Raw genomic sequence first — 12,663 nt, forward strand, 5'->3', positions numbered from 1 at the left:
CTTGCATCTCAGCGGGCCGTCCTTAAGAGCGCTTCCATGGCCCGGAAAATCTCGATTGTCCAGCGCTGACAACCGCTGTGCAGGAAGAGAACGGCTGGTGGCCAGGGGGTGGTGCCTTGGCTCGCAGCGACCACTTGTGTAATGATGTCACCACCCCAAAACATCCAACAAGGACAGGCAACTGCAAAACGAACCCCACAACATGGCTCTGCGCCGAAATGACGTACCTTGAATCTCAATTTAGACCCGCTAGGCTTCAAAGAAAACATAAATGCAGAAACAAAAACGCTGTATTTTGCTAGGCCAACTTTTGAAGGAATTTCGTGGTGACCAATTCAGCAATCAGGGAGGAAATCCTGATAAATGAGAGGGGATCTTTTTGGCTTAACAAAATTAACAATAATAACCCTAAAATTTAGGCGGGACCCTTAAATGCAAAATTCAAGTTAGCCTGGTCAAACCATCCGCATTGCCATGCAACTTTCCCTTCTTATATCTAACGGAGAAGATGTACTCTTTGAGAGTGAGACTGGATCGGAGCAAGCGGCCATTTTTGTGTGACATTTGATTGAGCCACGTGGTCGGTCTCGAAGATGAACTTCGCTCCGTACAAGTAACACGACAACTTCTGGGCGGCCCAAACAAAACAAGCGCATTCCTTCTCTGAAGCGCTGTAGGCTTCTTCTCTTACATTTAGTTTACGGCTGGCATAGAGGATAGGATGCTCCTCGTTATCGTCGCCGACCTGACTAAGTACCACGCCCATACCTCTGTCGCTTGCGTCGCATTGAACAATGAATTCCTTGTGTAGTCCGGCGCGCGAAGCACAGGACGAGAAACCAATAGCGTTTTCCAACTTTGGAAAGCGTTCTCTTTGTCCTTATCCCAGTGTACGCTACTCGGTGCTCCCTTTCGGAGGGCGTCCGTTAATGGAGTTGCCATTGGCGAGTAATTCGGAATGTACCGTTGATAGTGCCCCACAACTCCCAAAAATGAACAAGGGTCTGTTTTCGTTCGCGGCTGAGAAAATTCTTCAATCGTAGCTATTTTCAGCTCGGCCGGTCATCTCGTGCCCAGGCCGACAACATGGTCCAAGTAAGTAACCAGCGAACTACCAAATCTACACTTTTCAGCTTTCCTTGTTAAGCCGGTTTTCCTCAACCATGTGAACACCTGTTTGAGATGCGATACGTGTTGTTCCCAGCTGTGCGAAAAAATTGCTACATCATCAAGATATGGCAAGGCGAACTCCTGCAAGTCTTTTTGGACAAGATCTATTAATTTAGAGAAGCTAAATGGCGTGTTCTTCAGTCCGAAGCTGAGTGCGAGAGGGCGAAAAGTGCCTACAGGCGAGATGAATGCGGCATAGCAGCTGGCAGTTTCTGAACGGGGAACTTGCCAGCACCCCAGCACAAGATCTATAGTTGAAATGTATTTAGCAGCGCTAACTCTTTCAATTCGTTCCTCAATGTTGGGTATCGGGTACAGCTGGTCTCTAGTGATGGCGTTTTACTTCCTGTAGTCAACACACGGACGAGGGTCCTTGTTAGGAGTTCCTACCAGTATTAGCGGTGACGTGTAGTCACTCTAGCGGGCTCAATAACTATCAACTCTAGCACGCGCTGTATCTTTGTCTCCTTAATCTCTCTGTGTTTGAAAAACCCTGTAAGGCTTTGATCTTACGGGTTCGGTTGGTGCCAGCTCTATTTCATGCGTTATTAGTTCGGTTCTACCTGGCCGATCGCTGAATCTGCGAGATATTCCCCTCACACCCCTTTTAGCTCATCTGGGTGCTCGGGTCTTAGAGCGTGCGAGCTTACCGATTGTTTTACTTGTTCTAGGCCGATTTCAGAGTTGGAGGTCGCCCTATACTCCTTAAACTTGGTACTAGTGCCATCCTGCTCTTTGATGCTACAATTAACCACTCCGCTCCGCTCTACATACGGCTTCATCAAATTGCAGTGATATATCCTCACCTCCTTCCTGCGACCGGGCATTTTCAGAGCATAGTTAGTATATGAAAGTTTGTGCAACACTTTAACGGGCCCGTCCCAGTGAACTTCAAGCTTGTTCTTTCTTTAAAGTTTCAGGATCATTACTTGGTCTCCGACGTTCAACGTACGAAGCCTCGCATTCTTGTCGTAATAGAACATGGCTACTCCCATGTTCTTTTCGACTAGTTCTTGGGTTGCGCGTAGCCGTTCCAGCAGATTTAGCACGTATTCAACCACTGTTGGACTCTCTCCTCTTATCTCCCACGTCTCTCTTAACATTCTTAGTGGAGAACGGAGTGCCCTCTCATACACTATTTCTGCTGGCGAGAACCCTGTTGCTTCATGTGGAACCGTTCGCAAAGCAAACTAAGTTGCCGGCAGACAGTTCTCCCAGTCCTCCTTGTGCCCGTAACAGAGAGCACGCAAAACTTGCTTAAGCACTGAATGCCGCCTCTATACACCGTTTGACTGAGGGTTATAGACAGAACTCTGTATTAACTTTACTCCGCACTTTTGCAAGAGTGTGGAAGCCAGTGCGCTGGTGAATACTGACCCTTGATCCACCTGCATTTCGGCCGGAAACCCAATTCGTGCAAATACTGTCAAAAGCGCTTCTACTACTTCAGTGGAACTGAGCTCTTTCAGAGGGATTGCTTCTCGAAACTTTGTAGCCGGACACAGCATGGTAAACAAGTACGTGTAACCCGATTTTGTTTTTGGTAAAGGTCCTACCGTGTCTATCACAAGTCGTCTGAAAGGTTCTGTTATTGTGGGCACTAACTTCAGTGGAGCTTTCTATATCTCTCCTGGTTTACCCGAGCGCTGGCAGGCGTCGCATGATCTTACAAAGTTTTCTACGTCTTTGAAACAGCCAGGCCAGTAATATTCCATAAGCAATCTTTCCTTTGATTTGTTTATGCCTAGGTGGCCGGACCACCCATTTCCATGACAGAGACTCAAAAGGTCTTCCCTGTACTCAGTAGCTACGACTAACTGATCTAAAATCCTACCCTTTCGATCTCTTTAGTGCCGATACAACAATCCTCCTCTCTCATGTATCGTCACGTTACGCCTAGCAATGCCTTCTTTATCTGTGTGGTGTAATTTAGCTAAGCTGTCATCATTCTTTTGCTCAGCTGCCAGTGACTCCCTGTCCACACGTAAGAGCTTATCAAAGTTCTTCGAGGCCGGTGATAACAATGACCCTGTCTCGCTTGTGAGTGCATCAGCGGGCTCTTCCAGCAGGGGTGAATTTTGACACCCTGGCGATATGCTATCATTGAGCTGGTCAGCTGAAAGGCTTTTCTCAACTGTGTTTCGTCGCTCGGGCCTAGCTCGGATTCTGGTATTGAAGTTCTCTTTTGCTGCTTCCGCTGGAGCAGCTTGTGCATTTTCAGCCGAAAGCAACGCGATTTTACGAGCTTGGCCTCGCGTCAGTGCCTGTATTGCGCACTCTCCCAATTTAAGCCATTTGTCCCGCAGTAACTGATTCGAGCGATTCGAAAAGATGTAAGAGCACTACAGTGACAAAAAGTTGGAAACTGCAGCCTCCGTCACTAGCTCCCCGAATGGTCCACTGATTTTGACTTTGGCCATGGGTGGACACACGCTGTGTTCTTCTACAACCTGTTTGATCCATGCTACTCAGTGAAGTCATATACCGTCACGTAAGACGGATGGACAATGTCCATTGTGGCGGCACTGTCTCTTAGCACCCGGCATTGTTTGCTATTAACTTGCAGGTCGTGAAGATATGGGCCTAAAGTTCCATATTCTCGTCCATTTCATCCACGTAGGAGAAAACTACGCTAGGCTTTCCGCAGTTTACCCCTATCTGTCCCGGTATGTGGCATTTATAGCAGCGGATTGGTCTGAAACATTCGAATTTTCTTTTCTGCTCTTTTGGTACAGTTTCGCCGTTAGATTTCTCGTCGTTCTTTTCTGAGGGTTTTCCTCCACGTCTACAGGCTGCGGTCGTCTAGTTTGTGAACCCTTTTTGAAGGGAAATTGTTTCTGCGGTCCATTCCGACCATCCCAATTTCCGTCCTTGGCGTTCAACTTTCTACGCGTTGCGTACTCTTCGGCTAATCCAGCCACCCTTTCCACAGTGTTTACATTCCATCTGTCTTGCACCCAAAGTTTCACACATGGTGGGATGCTTTTGTAAAACTGCTCAAGACACATGCATTCAATGATCATGTCTCTGCTGTCGTACGCTTCCGCGCTTTTCAGCCACTCGACTAGGTTGGCCTTTAAGCCGTATGCAAACTCCGGATACCCATCACTATTTTCTTGCCTGTGCCCCTAAACCTTTGCCGAAAAGCTTCCGCTGAAAGGCGGTATTTCTTCAGGAGACTAGCCTTAACTTTCGCATAATCATGTGCGTCTTCCGCACTGAGTCCGGCCATTGCTTTTGCCACCTCACACGACAACGCAGACAGCAACCGCTGTGTCCATGTACTCGGAGCGAAGTTCATCTTGTCGCAAGTCCTTTCAAAATTGCTTAGGAACAAGCCTATGTTGGTCCCGACCTCAAATGGCTTCAATAGCCTGTCCATGCGGTATGATTCTGCCTTACTTGATCGTCCCAGAGCCCCTTCACTTCCTTGAGACAACTCCAAACGTTTGCCTTCAACATCAAGTTCCATTTTTCTTAACTCGCGCCCTCTCTCTCTCTCTGTCCCGTTCTTCTCTTTTTTTCAGAAGTGCAACCCAATTTCAATTTCTTCCTTACTGGCCTGTTCGGAAATTAGCTTCAATAATTCCGATTTTAGCATTTTCTTGCGTACATCTAGGCCCAGTTCCTCCCCAACAATCAACAATTCGTCTCTCAGCAGTGTCCTTAACTACATGATTGCTGCTTTACTGCCTTGGTCCTGCTCGCTAAATCTACCTAGGAAAACACAACCTAGCTAACAATCAACAATCTAGCTTGCCTACTGTTCTTAACAGAACAACCACAAAATGAAGCCTGGAGAGTCAAAGCAAGAACCAAGCACTCACCGCAGACACAGCACCACGTCGCAAAGACCATCTCACCGCTGTCAGCCAGTTGTTAAAGTTTGAGGACGATCCGAGCGCTGGCATCCAGTTGTCAGGATTGACGGCTCAATCCCGTCACTCGTAATCAGTTTTCGAGATTGGAGTCTGGAATGAATTTGATGGTAGCTGGCCCAAGCCATCGTCCATCTTATACACGCTGAGGACGTTGCTGAAGGGAAGTACTGCTTCTCATCGTAAACGAGGGATATGGGTTTATATATAGTATCTACATGCAGTTCATCAGTCTAGCGTGACTGTGGGAGAAAAGTACATCAGTCTAATATGACTGCTTGAGAAAGTGTCCTGAGCAGCCGCACAACAGCGGTTTATAAACACTCGGTCCTCCCTCGATCCCAAGGGAAGGGAAACGGCCGTCCAGTCATCCTAAACAAGTAGCCTCTCTGCGGGACGGCTTACACACACACACTCACACACACCCTTTATTGCGGGAGGTTCACAGTCCGGAGCCGACGTCAGACAGACGTAGAACTCGGGACTTCCTTGACTCATAGCAGATCAGGTGGGTGGTGGCGGGTTCATGCACAAAGCCTGTTTCGTCGAACTCATCTCGGCCAATCCGCGACGGAGAGACGAGGACGCGCATATTGTACTGCACACAGTCGACTTAGTGACGCCGTTTGGCTAGATGGTGACAGTTGCTTGCCAAGAACAGTTGACGCTGCTGTCGCAACAGGCTGGCAAAATTTGTAGCATTGCCATTTGTTGGGCGTGTTGGTAAATTGAAAGCATATTTAGCACCAGCAAACAAGGACGGAAGGGAGGCGACAACATAATGCGCTAACTTCAACAACGTGATTTTCAGGAAATACACCTATATAACCCATGCACAGTGGCGCCACCTTATCCAAATCTTACCCATCCAAAAAAGCCGTTTCCTTATCTAACAGGTCGATTGAAGGGGCACTAACACACGTGTCTCTATTCCGCCAGATAGCCTGACCTTCAATGATCTCTCGCACGTCTTTATCTTTGTGCTTCGCAAGAACCCGGCAGGATTCATACACCGGCGCACAGCCGCATTCTTGACAGTGGGTTGACACATGACCGTATTGCTTATTTTTCACAGTTTGGCAATGTTCCCGTAATCGGTCATTAAGACATCTCCCTGTCTGTCCGATGTATTTTTTCCCACAGGACAGCGGAAGCTCATATACAACAGTCTCTACGCATCCCACTGGCGCTTTTCGATGATTCGTAGAGCATCAGGCAGCTGGCTTACAGTACGGGTCCATCAATCGACATATTTTTGCCAGCTTTTCTGGGGCGGAAAAGACCACTTTTGTGTCCACCCGGCTAGCCATTTTCTTAAGTTTATGTGCCGTTCTATGCAGGTAGGGCACTACCGCTACCTTCCTTCTACGTTCCGTCCCTTGATTTGCCGTGTCCTGAATTGTGCTATCTGACCTGCACCTCTTTAGCAGCCCCTCGACGACCGAAACTTGCACTGATTCCGGAAACCCTGCTGCTGATAACCTTCCCGATTGATCCATAAGGCTCGTATAGATCTTGTGGTGGCAAGACTTCTTTAGAGCATTTCCAAAGCATAAGTTGGCAATGCTCCTCTTGACGAGCTTTGAGTGGGCTGACCTATACGATAACAGAGGCTTATTAGCTCTAGGTTTATACTCCCAACACGTGTGCCGTTTCATGAACTCGAGCTGAATATCTAGGAAGCGCAGCACGTTATTGGAGGGCTCTTCAACCGTGAGAGTAAGTGGGCTAAGGCCTGCAGAAAATATTTCGTAAAGCTTGCCTACTGTAAAACGTGCCTCTGGTTCAAAAAGAACGAGATAGTCGTCAACGTATCTGACAACTTTAACCACCCTGTGCTCCGACAAGGTACGGGACATGTTTCTGTTATGGTAAGCTATAAAAATATCACTTAGTATGGGCGCCAAACATGAACCGATGCAAACCCCTTGCTTTTGAATGAATATGTAGTCATTTCATGCTGCATATGTAGAGTGAAGGTAGCAACTAAGCATATATAAAAAGCCCTGAACGGACAAACCGGCTGAATTTTTGGAACGAAACCACGCCATACTCGTCTATGCAGTCTTCTACACAAGTTATTAGTTTATTTTGAGGCAAGGAGTAGTACAATTCCTTTATGTCAAAGGAGCAAGCTGATAAGCTTTTGTCAGAATATTCTTTCAGGAAATCTACGATTTTTGCAGAGCTATCAATATTCAATATTAAGAATTCGCAGCTTATCTTGCAAGAAAAGAGCGAACTTTCTCTGCCATGACCCTGTTTCTGAAACTATTACCCTTAATGGGCCATCGGGTTTGTGCGTCTTCACACTTAACATAATTTGAAGGCAACCAGATTTTGCGTTCTCAATTTCACGAACCAACTGACTAAGGTCTGCCTTCTTACAAAGACGCTTTGCTTCTAGCTTGATTTTTCTGGGAGATACTTTACTACACTGGTCGAACACAGAGGCAATCGCAGAGCAGGCTTTCGTATTAAAATCACCTTCCTTGAGGACAACAAAGCTACCTTCCTTGTCCACTGGCAAAACACACAGACCCTTCTGCCTCAAAAACGAAGTTACGCGCTTAACCGGTACACGTGAGACCATCGGTTTGTTGCGCGAAACCACATCGACACCTTGGCAGGCAGAAAAAGTTCGCTCTTTTCTTGCAAGATAAGCTGCGAATTCTTAATATTGACGCCCATTTTTGGTTAGGAGCTCTGCAGAAATCGTAGATTTCCTGAAAGAATATTCTGACAAAAGCTTGTCAGCTTGCTCCTTTGACATAAAGGACTTGTGCTACTCCTTGCCTCAAAAGAAACTAATAACTTATGTAGAAGACTGCTTAGACGAGTATGGCGTGGTTTTGTTCCAAAATCCAGCCGGTTTGTCCGTTCAGGGTTTTTTAGATAAGCTTAGTTGCTACCTTCACTCTGCATATGCAGCATGGAATGACGACATATTCATGTAAAAGCAAGGGGTTTGCGTCGGTTCATGTTTGGCGCCCATACTAAGTGATATTTTTATAGCTCACCATAACAGAAACCTGTCCCGCACCTTGTCGGAGCACAGGATGGTTAAAGTTGTCAGATATGTTGACGACTATCTCGTTCTTTTCGAACCAGACGCACGTTTTACAGTAGGCAAGCTTTACGAAGTATTTTCTGCAGGCCTTACCCCACTTACTCTCACGGTTGAAGAGCCCTTCAATAACGTGCTGCGCTTCCTAGATATTCAGCTCGAGTTCATGAAACGGCACACGTGTTGGGAGTATAAACCTAGAGCTAATAAGCCCCTGTTATCGTATAGGTCAGCCCACTCAAAGCTCGTCAAGAGGAGCATTGCCAACTTATGCTTTGGAAATGCTCTAAAGAAGTCTTGCCACCATAAGATCTTTACGAGCCTTATGGATCAATCGGGAAGGTTATCAGCATCAAGGTTTCCGGAATCAGTGCAAGTTTCGGTCGTCGAGGGGCTGCTAAAGAGGTGCAGGTCAGATAGCACAATTCCGGACAGGGCAAATCAAGGGACGGAACGTAAAAGGAAGGTAGCGGTAGTGCCCTACCTGCATAGAACGGCACATAAACTTAAGAAAATGGCTAGCCGGGTGGACACAAAAGTGGTCTTTTCCGCCCCAGATAGGCTGGCAAAAATATGTCGATTGACGGACCCGTACCGTAAGCGAGCTGCCGGACGCTCTACGAATCATCGAAAAGCGCCAGTGGGATGCGTAGAGATTGTTGTATATGAGCTTCCGCTGTCCTGTGGAAAAAATACATCGGACAGACAGGGAGATGTCTTAATGGCCGATTACGGGAACATTGCCAAACTGTGAAAAAGAAGCAATACGGTCATCTGTCAACCCACTGTCAGGAATGCGGCTGTGCGCCGGTGTATGAATCCTGCCGGGTTGTTGCGAAGCACAAAGATAAAGACGTGCCAGAGATCATTGAAGCTCAGGCTATCTGGCGGAATAGAGACACGTGTGTTAGTGCCCCTTCAATCGACGTGTTATATAAGGAAACGGCTCTTTTGGATGGGTAAGATTTGGATAACGTGGCGCCACTGTGCATGGGTTATATAGGTGCATTTCCTGAAAATCACGTAGTTGAAGTTAGCGCATTGTGTTGTCGTCTCCCTTCCGTCCTTGTTTGCTGGCGCTAAATATGCTTTCAATTTACCAACACACCCAACAAATGGCAATGCTACAATTTATTTCTAGTACATAGGGCTCTTTTCTGTGTTCATCGTTAAATCCATGTTCAGTGCCCCCCCTCCTCATCTACGCCAATTGCCAAGCTCCGTCGCTTCCCTTCTACATTCGCTGCAAACATTTGCCCAACGAAGTCCTGCGGTTGTTTGGTGGCCTTGCTCCTTCCGTTGGCCATGGCATCAGAGTCCTAAAGATAATGAGAAGTGAGTGGCAAAGGCAACCGAGGGTGGTGAAAGGTTTGCTGAGAGCGACGCTGGACGCTCCAGGGAGACAACAGGGTGCCTGCAGGAAGTGGACCGACTTCCTGGTGCTCATCAGTAGCGGCACGGAATTTCTGTGGCAGAGGACCTTAACCGGCCTGCGTGACAGCATCCCTAAGAAGAAACCTACAGGACCTTGTGGCGTCAGGACCGTCGGCGAGGTTAGTCTTCCAGACTACGTTGAAGGTGTTCTTAAACTTGGCCCCAAGTTCGCCGTAGAAACAAGGTTGAGCACGCCGGAACTTCTAAGCATTGTGCGAAGGATTTCAAAGTGCGCCCCACGAGGTGAAGTGAATCGATGTATCTCCGAAGGGGTCGATGTGGTTTCGCGCAACAAACCGATGGTTTCACGTGTACCGGTTAAGCGCGTAACTTCGTTTTTGAGGCAGAACGGTCTGCGTGTTTTGCCAGCGGACAAGGAAGGTGGCTTTGTTGTCCTCAAGCAAGGTGATTTTAATACGAAAGCCTGCTCTGCGATTGCCTCTGTGTTCGACAAGTGTAGTAATGTATCTCCCAGAAAAATCAAGCTAGAAGCAAAGCGTCTTTGTAAGAAGGCAGACCTTAGTCAGTTGGTTCGTGAAATTGACAACGCAAATTCTGGTTGCCTTCAAATTATGTTAAGTGCGAAGACGCACGAACCCGATGGCCCATTAAGGGTAATAGTTTCAGAAACAGGGTCATGGCAGAGAAAGTTCGCTCTTTTCTTGCAAGATAAGCTGCGAATTCTTAATATTGAATATTGATAGCTCTGCAAAAATCGTAGATTTCCTGAAAGAATATTCTGACAAAAGCTTATCAGCTTGCTCCTTTGACATAAAGGAATTGTACTACTCCTTGCCTCAAAATAAACTAATAACTTGTGTAGAAGACTGCATAGACGAGTATGGCGTGGTTTCGTTCCAAAAATTCAGCCGGTTTGTCCGTTCAGGGCTTTTTATATATGCTTAGTTGCTACCTTCACTCTACATATGCAGCATGAAATGACTACATATTCATTCAAAAGCAAGGGGTTTGCATCGGTTCATGTTTGGCGCCCATACTAAGTGATATTTTTATAGCTCACCATAACAGAAACATGTCCCGTACCTTGTCGGAGCACAGGGTGGTTAAAGTTGTCAGATACGTTGACGACTATCTCGTTCTTTTTGAACCAGAGGCACGTTTTACAGTAGGCAAGCTTTACGAAATATTTTCTGCAGGCCTTAGCCCACTTACACTCACGGTTGAAGAGCCCTCCAATAACGTGCTGCGCTTCCTAGATATTCAGCTCGAGTTCATGAAACGGCACACGTGTTGGGAGTATAAACCTAGAGCTAATAAGCCCCTGTTATCGTATAGGTCAGCCCACTCGAAGCTCGTCAAGAGGAGCATTGCCAACTTATGCTTTGGAAATGCTCTAAAGAAGTCTTGCCACCACAAGATCTATACGAGCCTTATGGATCAATCAGGAAGGTTATCAGCAGCAGGGTTTCCGGAATCAGTGCAAGTTTTGGTCGTCGAGGGGCTGCTAAAGAGGTGCAGGTCAGATAGCACAATTCAAGACACGGCAAATCAAGGAACGGAACGTAAAAGGAAGGTAGCGGTAGTGCCCTACCAGCATAGAACGGCACATAAACTTAAGAAAATTGCTAGCCGGGTGCACGCAAAAATGGTCTTTTCCGCACCAGAAAAGCTGGCAAAAATATGTCGATTGACGGACCCGTACCGTAAAGCCAGCTGCGGGATGCTCTACGAATCATCGAAAAGCGCCAGTGGGATGCGTAGAGACTGTTGTATATGAGCTTCCGCTGTCCTGTGGGAAAAAAATACATCGGACAGACAGGGAGATGTCTTAATGACCGATTACGGGAACATTGCCAAACTGTGAAAAAATAAGCAATACGGTCATCTGTCAACCCACTGTCAAGGATGCGGCTGTGCGCCGGTGTATGAATCCTGCCGGGTTCTTGCGAAGCACAAAGATAAAGACGTGCGAGAGATCATTGAAGCTCAGGCTATCTGGCGGAATAGACACGTGTGTTAGTGCCCCTTCAATCGACCTGTTAGATAAGGAAAGGGCTTTTTTGGATGGGTAAGATTTGGATAAGGTGGCGCCACTGTGCATGGGTTATATAGGTGTATTTCCTGAAATCACGTTGTTGAATTTAGCGCATTGTGTTGTCGTCTGCCTTCCGTCCTTGTTTGCTGGCGCTAAATATTCTGGCAAAATTTGTTGCAACTCAGCGGGCCCTTCTTAACAGTAGGCAGGGGCTCCAGCGTCTCTCGAACGGCATGCCGCCGGCATGGGTAGCCTAGCAGCACCCCACCTGAAGAGCTGTGTTGGTCACTAGTTTTTTGATTTCATCGATATTTCTACTGGTATTTTCTTGACAAGTCGAAAAGTTCTTGGAGTAGCGGATCTTTCTCTTTATAGACCTCCTGAATTGCTGACCACTGGAATCGTGTAAGTAGGGAAAATATAGTGACCTTTACTGTGTTCCTGTTTGTGCTACACGCAACTGCTCATGGCCTACCAAGTGCTCATGGCCTACCATTTATACACTTGCCTGCCTGGCCGGTGACACATTTGCTCCAGGTTAGATTGATGCGGTATATCATGGAAGCTCCGCACTTACGTATCGAAACAGGCTGAGAACGAACTTTTATCAGCAAGCAATTACTCCTTAAGAACGCCTACATTTCAAATTTTGGCCTGTCATTCACGCTTGCATTTGCCACATTTCTTCAATACGCAAACTTCGTTGTACTGGTATCGGAAAACCTAGAAAATCACATAGCATTATATTGAGCGCTTCAGTCGCACTACCACCTTCACGGTAAAAACTAAGAAAAAAGAAAAAACACACTATGACTACATCTTCCAATGTTGCTCTCTATTTCTGTGTTTTCTTTGTCTTCTCGGAAGTAATTTCTGTCAATAACTGCTTAATCATGTCACATTCTTTTGTCCTCTCGCAATAGTCTTTCGATGTGACTGCTTTGTACTTCTCGGCCGCCGTTGTTTTCTCGCCGTCACTGGTACCATCGCAGTGCACGTTGTCGTTCGGAACGAGCCACGACACGAGGGGCTTCTTGACGAATATTCCACTGGCTGTGGCCTGCAATACCAAAGGGGGCACTTCGTTCAACGCTGCCTTGGAACGAATCAAAATACTG

At 46.9% G+C, this 12,663-nt stretch overlaps 1 protein-coding gene across 1 annotated transcript in view; it reads right to left on the bottom strand.

Moving 5' to 3' along the window:
- Positions 1-12,379: 12,379 nt before the first annotated feature.
- LOC142586931 (uncharacterized) overlaps positions 12,380-12,663 on the bottom strand; it is a 68,445-nt gene continuing 68,161 nt past the window's right edge. Inside the window, exon 6 of the mRNA XM_075697807.1 lies at positions 12,380-12,605. Coding sequence (XP_075553922.1) covers positions 12,381-12,605 — 225 coding nt within the window. The 3' untranslated portion in view covers position 12,380. The remainder of the gene's footprint in view (positions 12,606-12,663) is intronic.

The sequence above is a fragment of the Dermacentor variabilis genome, chromosome 7 (genome assembly GCF_050947875.1).
Source record: "Dermacentor variabilis isolate Ectoservices chromosome 7, ASM5094787v1, whole genome shotgun sequence".
NCBI classification, from domain to species: domain Eukaryota; kingdom Metazoa; phylum Arthropoda; class Arachnida; order Ixodida; family Ixodidae; genus Dermacentor; species Dermacentor variabilis.